General features: G+C 41.8%; 2 protein-coding genes across 2 annotated transcripts in view; both read left to right on the forward strand.

Moving 5' to 3' along the window:
• LOC310759456 (uncharacterized protein) overlaps positions 1 to 18,880 on the forward strand; it is a 63,733-nt gene that overhangs the window by 2,597 nt on the left and 42,256 nt on the right. The gene's annotated exons all lie outside the window — the stretch shown is intronic.
• On the forward strand, positions 2,765 to 18,526 carry LOC310759416 (cytochrome P450 2K1-like). The gene is made up of 10 exons (XM_083606644.1): positions 2,765 to 3,173; positions 3,350 to 3,565; positions 5,450 to 5,612; positions 6,066 to 6,215; positions 6,890 to 7,050; positions 8,807 to 8,980; positions 9,866 to 10,007; positions 11,938 to 12,122; positions 12,744 to 12,885; positions 17,630 to 18,526. Exons 2-10 carry the CDS (start codon positions 3,383 to 3,385, stop codon positions 17,815 to 17,817), a joined length of 1,488 nt encoding a protein of 495 aa, XP_083462770.1. The 5' UTR covers positions 2,765 to 3,173; positions 3,350 to 3,382; the 3' UTR covers positions 17,818 to 18,526.

Raw genomic sequence — 18,880 nt, forward strand, 5'->3', positions numbered from 1 at the left:
CACTGTCATACAGTGGTTCCGCTCCTTCCTCCTGGGCCGTGTTCAGAAAGTGGTGGTGGGGGATGAGTGTTCAGACCCCTGGGCTCTCACTTGTGGGGTGCCTCAGGGTTCTGTCCTCTCCCCCATGCTTTTCAACATTTACATGCAGCCGCTGGGAGAGATCATCAGGAGGTTTGGGCTGGGTGTTCATCAGTATGCGGATGATACCCAGCTCTACCTCTCTTTTAAATCAGAACCAGTGAAGGCGGTGAAGGTCCTGTGTGTCTGGAGGCGGTTGGAGGATGGATGGCGGCTAACAGATTGAGGTTGAATCCTGACAAGACAGAAGTACTGTTTTGGGGGGACAGGAGGCGGGCAGGTGTGGAGGATTCCCTGGTCCTGAATGGGGTAACTGTGCCCCTGAAGGACCATGTGCGCAGCCTGGGAGTCATTTTGGACTCACAGCTGTCCATGGAGGCACAGGTCAAATCTGTATCCAGGGCAGCTGTTTACCAGCTCCATCTGGTACGTAGGCTGAGACCCTATCTGCCTGCAGACTGTCTCGCCAGAGTGGTGCATGCTCTGGTTATCTCCCGCTTGGACTACTGCAATGCGCTCTACGTGGGGCTACCTTTGAAGGTGACCCGGAAACTACAACTAATCCAGAATGCGGCAGCTAGATTGGTGACTGGGAGCGGCCGCCGAGACCATATAACACCGGTCTTGAAAGACCTACATTGGTTCCCAGTACGTTTCCGAGCACAATTCAAAGTGTTGGTGCTGACCTTTAAAGCCCTAAACGGCCTTGGTCCAGTATATCTGAAGGAGTGTCTCCTCCCCCATCGTTCTGCCCGGACACTGAGGTCCAGCTCCGAGGGCCTTCTGGTGGTTCCCTCACTGCGAGAGGCCAAGGCAGAGGGAACCAGGCAGAGGGCCTTCTCGGTAGTGGCGCCCGCTCTGTGGAACGCCCTCCCATCAGATGTCAAAGCGATAAACAACTACCTAACATTCAGAAGACATCTGAAGGCAGCCCTGTTCAGGGAAGTTTTTAATATGTGACATTTTAGTGTATTTTTCATCTTTGTTGGAAGCCGCCCAGAGTGGCTGGAGAAACCCAGCCAGATGGGCGGGGTACAAATAATAAATTATTATTATTATTATTATTATTATTATTATTATTATTATTAAACTACCGACCAGTCAGTTTGATGCTGATACCAGGAAACATAGAAGCAAACTCCTAGGGGCCAAGGTCCCTTTGGCCCTGCCAATAAAATATTTCAAGGGGCTGCCACCCCCCGGTGATGGGCATTCCCATTCAAATGGTGTGTGTGTGTGCCGTGTCATGTCATGTGACTGATTATGCTGAGTAGCAAACTTTCAGTTCATAGTGTAATTAAAAATTTGCTCATTCCAGCTTCTCAACAAGAGCTTTAATTTGAATAGTTCCCTCATTCAAGCTCAAAGCGCATGCTTGCTTGTAACTCCAATGGCTTTCTGTAAACTGCTAATCATCTGAATGGCTGTGTCACAATTGTTGGTGCGGATTAGCTGGGAGTCTGAAAGAATATCCATAGTAATACACTGTTAATCCATAGTAATCCTGCTGCATCATTTCTAGGTTTCTCTTGTTTGATGCAAGAAATGACCCTCTCATTCTAAGAATGACATCCAATCTTCACTTCCATTGGATAAAGTTACTCTCTGTGCATCTAAGCAGTATGAGAAGCAATGAGATTGTGGATATCCATCGTAAAAGAGAGAGAAAACCCAAAAGAATTTTAAAATATGTCAGGAACAATGCAGAAAATAAGAGATTGTTCTCAAAACTCTACAATGTGGGGGGGATACCTCAGAATAATAAAAAAACAAAAATACAACATGGAGTCTCATGGCTGAGTGAAACCATGGGGAAGGGCAAACTTTCTCTGTTTTTAAAGTCAGGTTTTAAAAAATCATTTTAAATGCCGAAATGTCTACTAAAGTATTCCCCACTGGACTCTTAACAAATATATTCTTCCCTGGACCCACTAGAATTCCTGGGTACCAAGATCTGAGTTAGGGGCAAGTACTCTTTGATGAGAGAACTCCAGCAGACATTTAAAATTACAAAATATGCATCAAAGTAAAGTGTGGAAATATAGGCCGTTGGACCTTTAAAATATATCCTTGTGAATTCCAAAATTTTCTTCTTCCCTAGGCATAAGAAAAGAACACAAGTTTGATAAGTTAAAAACTGGTTTACTTACAAAGGTCAGGTTCATGTGCTTTTCCATACATCAGTCAGAAAAGACACAGGCAGTAAAACCTGGCTAAGATTCAAAGTGGTGAACATTTTTAAATTATTGGTATAGGAACTCAAGAACGGCTTGTGAGCAACCAGCTCCGTCTTCTTTTACATACTGAGCTTCTCAGGCAGACTGAGGTACAACAACAGGCTTGGATATCTTCCAAGGTGAGGGGAAGTGACCTAAATAAACCTGGCAGGACAGCTTACTCTATGGTTTTAACCCATTCATGCATTAGCATGCTGGTTGTATGAGGCTGGTTATCTCACACAGATAAGTCCTAAGACACAAAATAAGCCAGTACCTGCTCTAATACTGTAGTATCCACCTATCAGCACCTGAGCATCCTACCACCAGGTGCTTAAAATGGATGTAATCTGTTCTGGGACCTTATGAGTCAAGAGCAACTGTAAATAAAATACATCATCATGAGCTAAACCACAATGTTGCATAAGCCAAGAGGAAGTATATAACACAAGTTTGTTTATGAAGCAAATAGTTCCAGAGATGACTTGACAGAAGAGGGCCATGCTGCACAGTGCAGAAAATTGCACGCACACACACGCACACACATAAAATATTTGTGCAGTATTTCCCAGGGAACATCTCCCTATTTTGCTGCCACCAGTATATTAATTAACTTAACTAGTTACAGACAAATGCTGAATAGCAGAATATTTGCAAAGAAAAAGTTCAAGAGGTTCTGAAACTATTTCAAAAATATCTCACTAGTTCAATAATTACACAAGAGGATTTCTTAACGGTTGTTTGGGTTCCTTCCAACTCTCCAGTTCTGTGATTCTATAATGTTGTTCTAAAACTGAACATTGGACCTCCCGAGAATTCAAAAGAGGTTGAACCGGCTGAACGATGCTTTCATTTCCGGAAGAAAACATCCCTGCTCAAGTAAGTATAAAGGGATAGCTAAATCATCAAGCTTAGATTGCAATAAAGTCGGGGGGGGGGAGAGTGGAAGGCAATTCATTGAATGAAATGATTCACTAGAGACAGTTCCTAGTATTTGCTGCTCATTTCAGCCAGCGGACATTGTCCTTGATCAAACTATGTTGTGACTTTCACAGTAATCGCTTCAGAAATTTCCTCACTGGAAAGAAATGGATTGGACTGAACAGATTCCAACATTGTTCCTGCTCATCCTTACAATTATATTCATTTTGAAATGGGGCAGTTTCTGGAATAGGAGCTCCAAAAATCTCCCACCAGGTCCTACACCTTTACCACTTGTTGGGAATCTCCACATGATGGATCTGAAGAGACCTTACAGAACAATGTTAAAGGTAACGTTTTCTTTTCTTTCTGCAGCAAGGCAAAGATTCTGTGGATCTTTTTAGGCCAGGTAGATGTCAGTGTTCCATCTCATAAATGCAGATGTGCAAAAATGATAAAACTCTGTCAAGTATGGCTTATTCCTTTTTTTTCTTCCTTTTTGTGTGTGACTGCTGTTATGGTTTAGGCTGATAGCTGATCTGTGCAGTGGAGGGACTGGGTCACTGGAGGAGGGGAATAGGAATGTCACAACCAGCCTGGGATATGGGTGACGCTGTGGTCTAAACCACAGAGCCTAGGACTTGCCGATTAGAAGATCAGCAGTTCAAATCCCCAAAACAGGGTGAGCTCCCGTTGCTCAGTCCCTGCTCCTGCCAACCTAGCAGTTCAAAAGCACATTAAAGTGCAAGTAGATAAATAGGTACCGCTCCACTAGGACGGTAAATGGGGTTTCCATGAGCTGCTCTGGTTCGCCAGAAGCTGCTTAGTCATGCTGGCCACATGACCCGGAAAACTGTCTGCAGACAAACGCCAGCTCCCTCGGCCTGAAAGCAAGATGAGCACCACAACCCCAGAGTCGTCCATAACTAGACTTAACAATCAGGGGTCCCTTTACCTTTACCTTAACCAGCCTTATCCACAAAAATTAGCTGCAAAATTATCGAACTTTTCAGTGTGAAGCCAGCACTTCTAAATACATCATTTTAGAATCCACTCAAATTTTCACAATTATCTTACGTGAAACAAAACAAAGCAATTATATTGCTGAATGTGGGCTTTTAAGTGCGCCCATGACTGAAATTATGTTCCTATTGAGAATGTTCATCTCTTCGCAACACCCACAATTTCCCAGGATTCTTTAGGCAGGTGTAAAAAAATTTATTAGATTAAATCTAGATTAAGTCTCCAGGGTAATTTTAGCTAAAGGCAATATTGGAAAGCACTGGTGCTCCTCGGGTGAAACTGAGGAGCCTAATTCTGAGCAGCCAGAACTGATAGCTCAGTTGATCAAGCAGGGGACTCTTAATCACAGGGTCGTGGGTTCGATCCCACGTTGGGCAAAAAGATTCTTACATTTCAGGGGGTTGGACTAGATGATTCTTGTGGTCCCTTCCAGTTCTACAATTCTATGATTCTAACTTTAAGGAAGGAAAATTCACATCAGTTTTCAACTTTATTTGCTCACAATTATCTCCAAATATGCCTGTTGTCTTTGTCCATGGAGTTTTCCTGGCAGGGATACTGGGGTGGCTTGCCGGTTCCTGCTCCAGGTGGATCACGTTTGGTCAAAACTCTGCACTATGACCTGTCAATCTTGGGTGGCCATGCACGGCACAGCTCACAGCTTCTCTGAGTTATTCAAGCCCCTTTGCCACTGCAAGGCAGTGATCCATGAAGTTGAGGCTCCAAGACTTTGGCCACCTCATGAGAAGAGAAGACTCCCTTCAAAAGACCCTGATGTTGGGAAAGATGGAGGGCACAAGGAGAAGGGGACGACAGAGGACGAGATGGTTGGATAGTGTTCTCGAAGCCACCAGCATGAGTTTGACCAAGCTGCGGGAGGCAGTGGAAGACAGGAGTGCCCGGCGTGCTCTGGTCCATGGGGTCACGAAGAGTCGGACATGACTAAACGACTAAACAACAACAACATCTCCAAATAAAATAGAAGAGCTGCAGAATTAGCCGTCTTACTGCACTTTCTTCTTAATAATTTGAAGTTACTCCTCTTGCTAAAGGCACCCATGTGATAGACAATGCTTAGACATTTTAAGTTGATGAATTATACCATGCAATCATGTAAATTAAATCAGTTTTTATTTCAGATCTGAGAGAGTATCTATGTATGTTTAGGGGGATTCATTTGATGTTTCTCTCTTTTGGTCATTGAACTCCAGTTCTCAAAAGAACATGGCCCCATCTTCCGCATCCAAATGGGATTCCAGAAAATGGTGGTGCTGACAGGGTATGAGACAGTCAAGGAGGCTCTGGTGAATCAGGCGGACGCTTTTGCAGAGAGACCCCTCATCCCAATTTTTGAGGAGTTTACAAGGGGCTTTGGTGAGGCCTTTCCTTCTGTATAATAGCTTGTGCTGTTTGTGAAATTTAGTTATCATAGCAATATAGAATCTGTGCCAAAAGGTTCATAGAACTGATTGTTAGTTTCAATTATAGCTTGGAGGACAGCCTGCCAATCGACCAGTGTAGCTGCAGCCATTGGATGGATAATGTCAGATGTCTTTGTCACTGCCAGCAAAAGAGTAGTGTTGAGAGAATAGGAGAATCTGGTCATAAGATAATGTACCGTTACAACTGAAGGGCCGTAAACTAAAGAACCCCCTGTGCAATTGTGTTCTGAGGGTACAACCCATAGGGATATTGCTGAAGTGTCCTATCAGAGACCGGAAGAGGGACCAGCTGAGAGGCATCCTCAGTTCCACAGAAGAAGGGTGACATAAGCCAAAACATATTATCGTGGCCATGATAACTTGAAACTTGATCTCTGTTCTTCAGGTGTACTTTTTTCACATGGTGATACCTGGAAAGTGATGCGGCGGTTTGCACTAAGCACATTACGGGACTATGGCATGGGGAAAAGGTCCATAGAGGACAGAATTGTGGAAGAATGCAGTGTCCTGATTAAGACATTTGAATCTTACCAAGGTGGGTTAGTGTTTCCCTCTACTCTTCCAGGGCAAAACAACACTACATTAGATGCCCAGAATAATGTGTTACATACATATTGCTAACTCTCAGAAATATAGTAACCAGGATTCCCTGTGAAGAAGTAACCAATCTGCAGTGTTCAGGTCAGCGTGAGGTAATGCTGGCCTCTGTCCCTCTTTCCTGTCCTTCCTCCCACGATCCCCTCTCGCATCTCTGCCTCCCAAAGGCTTGCACAGCTGTTTGTTGCAGCAGCCCTGGCTACAAGCTCCCAAGGAGAGGGGAGAGGAGAGGTGGCTGAGGGAACACTTCATGAGGGAGGGTGTTTGAAAAAGGGTGAGAGGCCACTGGCTTTGCAGGCAAGGGGTGACATACCGGTAACTGGCTCCTGAGGCTTGGAGTGCATTTGCCCCACAGGAAAACCACAGAAAGAATGTAGCTGGTCAAGGGAGTCGTGGACTCAAAAAGGATGAAGACCTCTGCTTAGGTATATACTGCCCATGACTCTTTTTAGCGTTTCTTAACTCAGATATCTTCAAGTACACCAGAACGTAGGATCAGTTTCTAAGATAAATGTGCTCTATACATCGGTAGGCTGACACTGGGAACCTAAGGCAGAGAAGAGCAATTCTACTTGGTATTTCATCTGAGCATTGTTTAATATTTATATATAGGACAACCATTTGAAACCACCACAATTATGAATGCCGCTGTTGCCAATATCATAGTGTCCATCCTACTAAACAAGCGATTTGAATACGAAGATTCCACATTTAGAAAACTTCTGAAGTTGGTCAATGAAAATATCCGGCTTTTTGGAAGCCCGTCTGTCATGGTAATCTAAGCTTTCTCAAATGGAAAAGAAATAGTTGGTTGTACTCACAGAATGTGGGTGCCATTCCATATTGTTCGGGCTTCACTGCAAAACACATCTTGAGAAATATGAGTTGCGTAAGATCCCAGGACAGCATTTCCTTCCAAAGGTCCTCACTCAGTTGTCTTTGTGCAGCTTTTAGGAGGGGAGAGGTATTGCATATTTGCAAGGAAAAGTATTCGTAGAAAGGAATTGCAATCTTCAGGTATTAAGGAAAGCAGAGAAATTAATACTCACCTTCCAAAGTAAAGGTATGTTGGCCAAATAATGCAAATAATTATTCGGTTTAGATCAATCATCCTTCAGTTTTGAGCAGAGACATTTGAGAGAGACATTAATTCTCCAGTTACTAAAGATGAATGGAAGTGGTTATAATTTTCAAAGAGACAATGTTGGAAATTCAAAAATATAGGAGCAGCTATTTTACACATATATTTTGGACTTGTTGTAAGATTAAAAGCTTTTGGTTATAAATTAAATTCTTGGTACCAATATGATTTTAATACCCAAATACATTAGATTTGGAAAGGCATAGCAAGCAAGGGAGATTTTGAACTTTGCTACTGTTATAAGCACTACAGCAAGACTAGTCAAAGCTAAATTTATGTATAAATGTATATATGCATAAAACACATGGGATGCAGCATTGTTAACACAACTTAAAAGTTCTAAAAGAGATATTGAAAGAAGGGCCCCAAATAAATTTATTTTAAAAAAGCAAATATAAAAATTCAAGACAATATTCACCCCATTTATTATTTTCATTCATATAATTGGATATTCTGCTTAAAATATAATAGTTAGATAACTCAAACCATAATTGACTTTCTGTATATTGTATGCATGATCTTATGAAATTATATATAGTTGAAATATTTTATTTCTTTTGTAATTTCACCTTTTTAAAAAATAAAGGTGCTTTTCTTAATGTACAGGGCCCCATATCTATCCGTTGGGGACTCCACTTCTACATCCTTCTATTGGGAGAATGTCTGTCTATTCCTATGCCCCACTTCCTGACCCACTAGAGGTTCCTCTCCTCCTTATTCCAACACCTGCTTTTCTTACCCAGGAGTCTTTGTTGTGCAAGCTTTTTTGAAAGTCTAAGTCAGGTGTGTCAAGCTTTTGAGTCAAGCTTTTGAAAGCCTTTGGCCCTCCAGCAAGAATGGCTAATGGCCAGGGATAATACAAGCAATGTTGGGGTAGAGCTAAAAATGCCCCACCGCCAGCCCAAGACAGATGCTGACATGAGCCGAGGTGAAGCAATTTGCCTCAGGTGGCAGATCCAACCGCTTCTCTGTCCCTGCTGTTGCACCACTGCCAGCCATGTCTCAGTTTTGCCCATGCCACCATGGCTGCTGCCACAGTGCCCTGTATTGTGGCAGCACTGTGAGTGGCACCATGGGTCTGTGGGGGACAGTGCCAGGGGGGCATTTTGCTGCCCCTGGGCACTTCTGGTTGACCTCTGTCTAGGGGCTTGTCCACATCTGAGCAAACTGCTAATCCACAAGTACAAGGGGGCTCCATAACTACAACAGCACATAAGAAAATGGCCTCCAGCCTTGGCCTCTAAGGGAAATTTACTCAACGTTGCTCCAACCCAAGTACATTTTTGTTCTGTGTCATTGTTTATTCCTCTGTGGAAGATGAGATATTTGGAGTACCACCTGAGAATTAAGCACTGGGCTTTTCTCTTTGTCGTATTCTATCCTTACAGCTGTATAATGTATTTCCTGCTCTTGGCTCGCTTTTGGGAGCCCGTAAGACTATCCTTCACAACAGAGATGAGATGCATGCCTTCATAAATGCCACCTTCATACAACACCTCAGAGATCTGGATGAAAACAACCAAAGGAGCTTAATTGATTCATTTCTTCTGAGACAGCAAGAGGTAATAGAGTCTTTTAAGCCCACCAATAATTTTTTTTATACTTTCAAATGTTGAAATTTTCACGTTTTAAAAATATATTTCCATGTGAGCTGGTGTCTAATATACAGTGGTACCTCGGGTTAAGTACTTAATTCGTTCCGGAGGTCCGTTCTTAACCTGAAACTGCTCTTAACCTGAAGCACCACTTTAGCTAATGGGGCCTCCAGCTGCTGCTGCGCCGCCACTGCACGATTTCTGTTCTCATCCTGAAGCAAATTCTTAGCCTGAAGCACTATTTCTGGGTTAGCGGAGTCTGTAACCTGAAGCGTATGTAACCCGAGGTACCACTGTACTCTGCACATTTTATTTTACTTTTGCTCTATAAAGCTTTGGCGAATATCCGGAGTCTGTGATCTGATTGCTTGCAGGGCTGTTTTCCAGTGGGACTCCCACTCCTCTCAAGAGAAAAAGGAAAAAAATCAACCTTTGAGATACGGTAGCTCAGTTGGTAGGAATACGATGCTGCGTACGCCAAGGTTTCAGATTCGATCCCTGTAAGGGACAGCTGCAGTCCTACTCTGCAGATGTTTGGAACAGATGATCCTCAGGGTCCTTCCAACTCTATGATTCCATGATTCCATGACTAGTCCAACACGTCATGCTTCCCCCCCCCCCCCAGTATTTCTTTTGTACCATGCTCCTTTCTTCAACCTGTGACATGCTTTCATGGATAAAAGAGATTTAAGTGTGCTTGCTGTGTATGATTTTTCTACTTTCCTATACCACTTCTCTGCTCTTTCCATTCCAGTGAGTGCCCTCCCAGCCCTTGGCTAACTCCTTTGATATCTGCAAATGGAATTTCCTCATTCACCTGGTTATTGCCAGTTCTTTCTTTTTACACCCCAGGAGAAGGACAAGCCGGATGGATATTTCCACAATGAAAACCTAAAAGCCGTTGTGGGAAACTTATTTGCTGCTGGCATGGAGACCACTTCTACCACACTGCGCTGGGGACTGTTACTAATGATGAAATATCCTGAAATTCAGAGTGAGTGCTTTTCATTGCGTTGGCTCCCATTACTCTAGCTAGCATATCTTGATTCTAGTTATACATATCTACAGTGGTACCTCTGGTTAAGTACTTAATTTGTTCCGGAGGTCCGTTCTTTTTTATAAAAAAATAATAATAATTTTTATTAAGTTTCCATTTATCAAATCAAACATATCATACCAATTAGTCCAAATTGTAACAATACAAATCATAAAATCCAAATATTTTCCAAATTATAATTTTTTGTGGGGGGTACCCAGGCTCCGAGATCGGCAGGACGCCAATCATCTATATTTCTGCTGCATTGTTGTTTGCAATGATGCTTTCAGTCTCCTCTTCTCATCTGCTTGTCGTTACTCATTTTCCTTTTCAGTCCCTCCGAGTTGTCTCCACAAGTGGATTGAAAGAAACAGTCTTATTTATTCTTCTGTGTGGACTTTGTAGTGCTCTCTTGTAAAACAATCACATAGATCCAATAATCATTCGAGCAGTCGCCGCCATCTTATTCCATTCCAATGAGATACAATCTTAATGTCCGCTCGTAAACTTTTCCAGACCCGCTCCATCGTAAATTAGCCTCTCCAGGAGGGTTACCGCCTTTTCAACTTTATGATTCCAACCAGATAACAAATCGGCTCCCCTTCCCTAAGGCCATATATCATGCAGCAAAGGTCTGCCTGTCCATGTCGGATCACATTGTAACTGCGTCACACCAAGAGCCAACTCTTCTTTCCAAATCTTTTACAGAATAAAACCTTCAATTCGTATTTATTTTTCCCCACACAGTTTATTTTTAGTCCCACTTACAATTGGTCGTAGCGACGGTTCTTCTAAGGGGGAGGGTTGTTAAGTAAATCACATTGAAAAAGTAAAAAGTTCTTTCCTCCCCTCCTTTCTGTTCCGTTCCACATACCAACATGTCTGCGATTCTTTGATGTAATCCTCCTGTCCCAATCTTCTTCATCTCGGTGGTAAAATTATTAGCAAATAAAAACACTCCTGACCTCTCTCGAAGCATGTGCGTTTACTTCTCCAAATTTTTTCCTTTTAAGTAACGCAACTAGTTTCGCTCCTGGAAGCAGCTTCGGAGGAGTTCCGAGACCCACACGAGGGTTATGCGCCCAGTGCCTCGCACCCTCTCCTTCTTCCGAACTCAGGGATGATTTATGGCAACCACGGGCGAAAACAGCATCTTCCCCTTCCCTGGGAAGATAAGGGAGGCTGATTTACTCCCCATAATCAGCCTCAAATTACCTCGTGCGAGCAGGATAGATGGTATTATCCGCCATCTTCCAAGGCGCCCCTAGCGGCCCCCTCCAGAGGTCCGTTCTTAACCTGAAACTGTTCTTAACCAGAAGCACCACTTTAGCTAATGGGGCCTCCTGCTGCCACCGTGCCGCTGGAGCACGATTTCTGTTCTCACCCTGAAGCAAAGTTCTTAACCTGAGATACTATTTCTAGGTTAGTGGAGTCTGTAACCTGAAGCATCTGTAACCTGAAGCGTCTGTAACCCGAGGTACCATTGTATCTGGGGGCCTGGGAAGCTGGGGGGCTGAGCCCCACAATTTACAATGAGGGGGGTGGCCCTCCTCAATATTCCGCAACTGGGTGGGCCTTGTTGGGCCTAGTTTCACTGTGTGACATCAAACATGTCAGCCCCCCCCCATGTTGGGTGTAATCAAGCATGCATGTTTCTGACTTTCGCTTCGTACATAACTATAAGCAAATTGTGTATTTCCACTAAAATTCCCAGGTGAATAGCGTCTTCCACAATTTTGCCTTATGTCGTGAGATTGTGCAGTCCCATTGCATAATTAGCTGTAAGTTACACCAGGAAATCTGAAGATATGAGTTGATGGCAAACATATGCTTTTGAGCCACCAATGAGTTTATTTTAACAAAAAAATTCCTACTCCACTGCCCCCAGTTAAGGTCCAAGAAGAAATTGCGAATGTTGTTGGATCTTCTCAGCCAAGGATTGAGCACCGAACGAAAATGCCATATGTAGATGCAGTGATCCATGAGATCCAGAGATTTGCTGACATTATCCCAACAAATCTGCCACGTGCAACCACTGTGGATGTTACCCTCAAAGGCTATTTCATTCCAAAGGTAATCACTTTGATTAAACTGCATTCTTTGCTCAGTAGACTGCGATCAATTTCTTCATTAATTAGGACATTACACTTTAGGCTAAGAAGAAGAAGAGTTTGGATTTGATATCCCGCTTTATCACTACCCTAAGGAGTCTCAAAGCAGCTAACATTCTCCTTTCCCCTCCTCCCCCACAACAAACACTCTGTGAGGTGAGTGAGGCTGAGAGACTTCAAAGAAGTTTCACTAGGCCAAGATTACGAGTCCACCAGATTACGAGTCCACCGCTCTGAACCACTAGGAGCAGGCCCCACTGACCTCCTTGTAAAGTAGGGGGCCATTGCCCCCCTGGGGGCCCCTGTTGGAGACCCAGTTGCCTAGTCTGGGCCTACTTGCTTCTGCCTTCCTCGCTGCATACAGGTCTTTATTGAGTCATCCCAGAAAAGTTGGGCAAGGGCCTCAGTCAACAATTCTCTCAGTCCAATGATGACTGTTTAAGGATCTAATGGTATATAATCTCTGCTTTACATTCTGGATCATTTCTTCCTTTAAAAAAAAAAGACATTGAGGACTATACCATAACGATTTGCTTGATGGGCCATATCCATTTTTTAAATAACTCTTGCTTTTCCTTTGCAGGGGACTCACATCATGCCACTACTGACCTCCGTGCTGCATGATGAATCTCAGTGGGAAAAACCATACCAATTTTATCCTGAGCACTTTCTTGACTCTGAAGGAAAGTTCATAAAGAGAGATGCATTCATGCCTTTCTCTGCAGGTAACTCATTTTCTGTCTATTTATACATATCCAATGTGAGCTAAATGAACAGGCCATCCTAAGTATATTAACATAAAATAAAACTTGGATGGAAGACACAATCCCAAACTGTCATTTCGAACTGCAATAAGATACGCAACATTATTCATTTTCAGTAGGGCAACTTCTGGGCCAGTGGCCAAATTGGACTCTTCAAGGCTCTCTAACCACCCTCAGAACTTCCCCCAGGCCTTGGCTTTCAGTGGACCTGCTCTGTGTTCCCCTCGTGGGCTTTGGCCTGGCCGGAATGTGCCACTGATCTGTGATAATGCCACCTGCTTGCTGTGGTGGAGAATGGATACAGGCTGTTTGGAGGATTAGCGTACAAGAAACTCTCAGACCGTGGGCTGAAAAACATCCGTTCCCCTTGGTTTTCAGCCCTGTAGAATGCTTCTTTATATATATATATATATATATATATATATATATATATATATATATATATTCATTTTCAAACACAAATTTATACAACCATTTTCGAAATTTATTACATAGTCTTCTTTTTTGACTTCCCTCAGTTTCTCTGCCAATCTTCCATTTTAATCTTTTCTTTTGTTTACACATTTCTAATTTTTCTATTGTCTTTAAATTATAACTTCCCCAATCTTATTCCCTTTTTTACAATATTCCTTATACTTTCACAGAACATCTTGAAAACCTACAAGCGTTGTCTGCTCATCACATATACTTTTCAGATAATGTGTAAATTTTCCCCAGTCCTCGATGAACTTCTGGTCTCGCAAATATCGAAATATCGAATCTTCCCTGTTAATTTATCCAATTCTGCAAAGTCCGTCAATTTCATTCTCCATTCTTCGATCATCGGGAATTCTTCCTGTTTCCATTTTGTGGCTAGGAGTATTCTCGCTGCTGTTACTGCGTATTGGAAAAGTTTGCAGTCTTTTTTATTTACTTCATTTCCTACCATTCCTAAAAGAAAAGCTTCCGGTTTTTTAATAAATGTATATTTCAACATCTTTTTCAGCTCCCAAAATCATTTCCCAGAAGCCTTTCACTTTCTTACATTCCCACCACATATGATAGAATGTCCCTTCCTTTTCTTTACACTTCCAACACTTATTACATGTTTTATACATTTTTGCAAGTTTTACTGGTGTAAATATACCATCTATAAACCATTTTCATGACATTTTCCTTTAACACGGTACATGCCGTAAATCTTAATCTATCATTCCATAATTTTGTCCACTCCTCAAAGTGTATATTATATCCAAAATCCCTAGCCCAATGCACCATCACCGATTTAAGTTCTTCGTCTTTTGTATACCATTCCAGCATCAATTTATACATTTTTCATAATATTTTGTGATCATTACTTAATATTTCTATTTGAAATTTTGAATCTCTTTCCACATAACCATACTCTTTAAAATCCTTTTTAAACATTTCATTAACCTGATAGTAATGCAACCAATCATACACATACTCTTTTACCTCTTCATACGGTTTCATTTTCCACTTCCCTCCTTTTATTATTAGCTCTCCATATGTTATCCATCTCCCCCTCATATTGATCTTATATATATATATATATATATATATATATATATATATATATATATATATAATATTTATTAGGGTTTTACAAAAAACAGAGATTTACAGAATAAAAAGAAAGCAAAAAAAAGAAGAAAATTTTAAAAATACAAAAAGTACAAAAATACATAGAAAAAAAGAAAATACAAAATACAAAAAACAAATAGATAGGAAAAAATTAAAAACAAATCCATTTTTTGATATCTTTAAGCTCATTTGCTTGTTTCCTTGACCTCCTCACACCTCCCCTTTTTGTATTCCCATTTACATAATCAATTCAGCAAATCCTTACCCTCTTTCATTTATCTTAACTCTATATCTTAACATATTATAGCTATATGTTTTCATCCATTATCAATCCATTTTTGCATATTCTTATTAACCTTGTTGCTAATGCCACTTAATTTCAATCCAGCATCATTTTAACATTCATTAATTTTACAATATTTCTGCAAATAGTCTTTAAATCTCTTCCAATCTTCTTCCATCGACTCTTCTCCCTGGTCTCAGATTCTGCCAGTCATTTCCGCCAATTCCATATAGTCCATCACCTTCATCTGCCACTCTTCCAGGGTGGGTAAATCTTGTGTCTTCCAATACTTTGCAATAAGTATTCTTGCTGCTGTTGTTGCATACATAAAGAAAGTTCTATCCTTCTTTGGCACCAATTGGCCGACTATGCCCAGGAGAAAGGCCTCTGGTTTCTTCAGGAAGGTATATTTAAATACCTTTTTCATTTCATTATAGATCATCTCTCAGAAAGCCTTAATCTTTGGGCACGTCCACCAAAGGTGAAAGAATGTACCTTCATTTTCTTTACATTTCCAACATTTATTATCGCGCAGATGATATATTTTTGCAAGCTTGACTGGTGTCATGTACCACCCATATTGATCTTTTTAACACTCATCACTTCTAATGGAGATAACCAGTGCGGAAGTTTTGGTTCCAGTAGGTTTTTATACCTATCCCATATTTCTATAAGAGATCTACGGAAAACCCTTATGTATTTTCTTCTTTTCACACCATAAATATGCGTGCCAGCCAAATCTATTGTCAAAACCTTCCAGATCCAACAGCTCTCCATTATCTAATTTTATCCACTCCCTTAGCCAACAGAGGCATGATGCTTCATAGTATAATTTCAAGTCTGGCAGGGCGAAGCCTCCTCTTTCTTTCGCATCTGTTAATAGCTTATATTGAATTCTTGGCTTCTTACCCTGCCAGATATACCTTGAAATTACTCTTTGCCATTCTTTAAAAATTCCACACTGATATATAATTATTTTGAAACAGATCAATATTCTTCGGAGTTAACCATTTTGTTGTTTAGTCGTTTAGTCGTGTCCAACTCTTCGTGACCTCATGGACCAGAGCACGCCAGGCACTCCTGTCTTCCACCGCCTCCCGCAGTTTGGTCAGACTCATGTTTGTAGCTTCAAGAACACTGTCCAACCATCTCGTCCTCTGTCGTCCCCTTCTCCTTGTGCCCTCCATCTTTCCCAACATCAGGGTCTTTTCCAGGGAGTCTTCTCTTCTCATGAGGTGGCCAAAGTATTGGAGCCTCAGCTTCAGGATCTGTCCTTCCAGTGAGCACTCAGGGCTGATTTCCTTAAGAATGGATACGTTTGATCTTCTTGCAGTCGGAGTTAACCATATTCCCAAATATTTAATTTTCTTTACCACTTCTATCCCTGTCTGTTGTTGCATTGTCTCTATCATGCCTTGATTCATGTTTTTTGCTATTATTTTAGTCTTTTTCTTATTTAATATAAACCCTGCTACTTGACTGAACTGCTCTATCTCCTCTAATATTTTTCCCACACTTTTTACTGGTTCTTCCACCGTTATTACCAGATCATCAGCAAAAGCTTTCACCTTATACTCATTTTGACCTACTGTCACCCCTTTTATTTCTTCATTTTTTCCTATTGATTTCAGGAAGACCTCCAGTACCAAGATGAATAACAAAGGAGAGAGAGGACATCCCTGTCTTGTACCCTTAGTTATTTTTATCTCTTCTGTAGTGATGTTATTAACTATCAACTTTGCTCTCTGTTCTGTATATATAGCCTTTATTCCATTGAAAAATTCCTTTCCCACATCCATCAATTCCAAGTTCTTTAACATAAATTGCCATGATATATTATCAAAGGCCTTTTCTGCATCCACAAATATTAGCATAGTTTGTTTCTCATTCCTGGCAGTCAGATATTCCAAAATATTAATTATATTCCTTATATTATCTTTCATCTGTCTGCCAGGAAGGAAACCCGCTTGATCTTTATTGATAATTTCTTGTAGTAACTCTTTCATCCTCTTTGCTAATATGCTTGCAAAAAATTTATAATCTGTATTTAGCAATGCTTCTTGCTGGGAGTTCATCTTTTGCATACTTGCCAACATTCTTCAGATGAAAATCAGGACATTTTTCATATGTCCCAACTCACCCTCCTCAAAAGACCATTTGTGTTCCCCTGCCCCCCGCAGAGCATTTATTTTCAGAAGAAGGTCGAGTGCCGCCATTTCTAAACCAACAGGACTCACGACTTGCACCCTCCACTGTCCTGAGAAAACCCCTTAGCCCCAATCTGATTTTATTCTTTTGGTAGATTTACAAAAGGGAAAACACACACCGATAAACACATTTTAGAAAGAGGCCACATCCTCTCCTCCAGCAGCTGCTACAGAGGGGCAAGCGCTGGCTCATCCTTCTCCCCAAGCTCAGCAGTAGACCATGCATTTTTAATAAATCCAGATGCCTTGTGCTCTGTTCTGCTCCCCCTTCCTCCCACCCAGGACTGCTCTGCCCTCTGCCCCTCCCTCAGAGCCACTGCATCATCATGCTAGTTCTCGACAGCCACATCCTCTCCTCCAGCAGCCGCTATGGAGGGGCAAGTGCTGACTCATACTTTTCCCCAAGCTCAGCAGCAGAGCATGCATTGTGGGACTGGCACTGGAGAATTGGGACACTTGGAGAACATGCAGTTCTTCAAGATTAGTGTTCATTCTTGTTGCATTTTAGAATGGTATCGTTATGAAATTTCAAACAGTAAGCAGTTTGATGCATTCCATTATAGATAAACCAATAAAATGTTGTTAAGTAAGCCATGAGCCCAGTTTCAATCCTGCTTGCACTTCCTTACAGGTCGGAGAGCATGTTTAGGTGAGAATCTTGCCAAAATGGAGCTCTTCCTCTTCTTTACAAGCCTCCTGCAGAGATTCACATTCCAGCTACCTCCTGGAACATCTGAAGATGACCTGGATTTGACCCCTGCTGTTGGGTTCACAACACCACCCATGCCCCACCAACTCTGTGCTCTGCCACGTTCATAAGACGCAAAGTTCATGGGTTGCTTATCCTCCCTGTGTGTGCAATGCAAAATGCTTTTTAAACACCCTTATTAACCATGGACATTTTGGTTCAGTAGACTTCCAGTCGGATTGGCCCATGAAGTGTCACAAAACTTAAGTGTTGCACACTATGTTCTGCTTAATGTTTGTAGTAAATACGATTCCGTGTTAATTGTAGTGCTTTAGTTCAGCCTAGGAATTTAATTTTGAAATTTGATTCTGTTCAGAAAATAAATTTCCTACTATAATCTATATACTGGTAATAATTATAATCTATATCTTTTGTGTCAAGCCACTTCATTCCTTGTGTATTTTACTGCTTCAGCATGTGGTTCTAAGTGAAGGGCACTTTTAAAAACAAAGATTAAAGTGATGGATGGTCAAAAAGGAGTAGTCAAATGCAGGTGTTTCTCCCCACTCTGATCAAGAGGCTCAGATTTTAACTGAGGGTCACAGGTATAGCAAGTCTACAGGTAACAAAATAGATTAAGTCTTTCCATGTGAAAAGAGCAATGATAAATTCCACTGGTTTTTTAAATTTACATCAGGAATTTGATTAAAAACATTAAAAACTTTCTGTGTAAAAATTCTATTTTAAAAATTGGGGGGAGGGAGGTGATGGTAATATGGAAAAACTGGATGGGAGAAACCACTGTTTTGCTTTCTTTGAATAAAGAGTTAACTTCCCCGGCACTGGTGGTCTTTTTATTGCTGACCTACTCCTGCCTCCAGCTCCTGCCAGCTTATGAGGACTGAAGGTCTCCACCTTCCCACTGCCCTCTAAGGCCCCTCCCCCAGCAGCCTACAGCTCCATCACCTTGCATCTCATGACTTTGCCATCTTCATTTCTCTCCATGTTCTGGGTGACCAGGGAGAAGGGAGCTGGTCGCAGCAGGAGGGGGAGACTCCCTGGATGAGGCAGGCTGTGTCATCTCTGTCTCCTGGCCCCCTTCCTCTCCTGTCTGAACTGTTCTCTGCCCCAGCTTCTTCCTTCTCTCTTCAGCTTCCAACACCTCCTCCCCCCAGTCAGCTCCCTCTTCTCCCA

The sequence above is a fragment of the Podarcis filfolensis genome, assembly GCF_964270895.1.
Source record: "Podarcis filfolensis genome assembly, chromosome: 3".
Classification (NCBI taxonomy): domain Eukaryota; kingdom Metazoa; phylum Chordata; class Lepidosauria; order Squamata; family Lacertidae; genus Podarcis; species Podarcis filfolensis.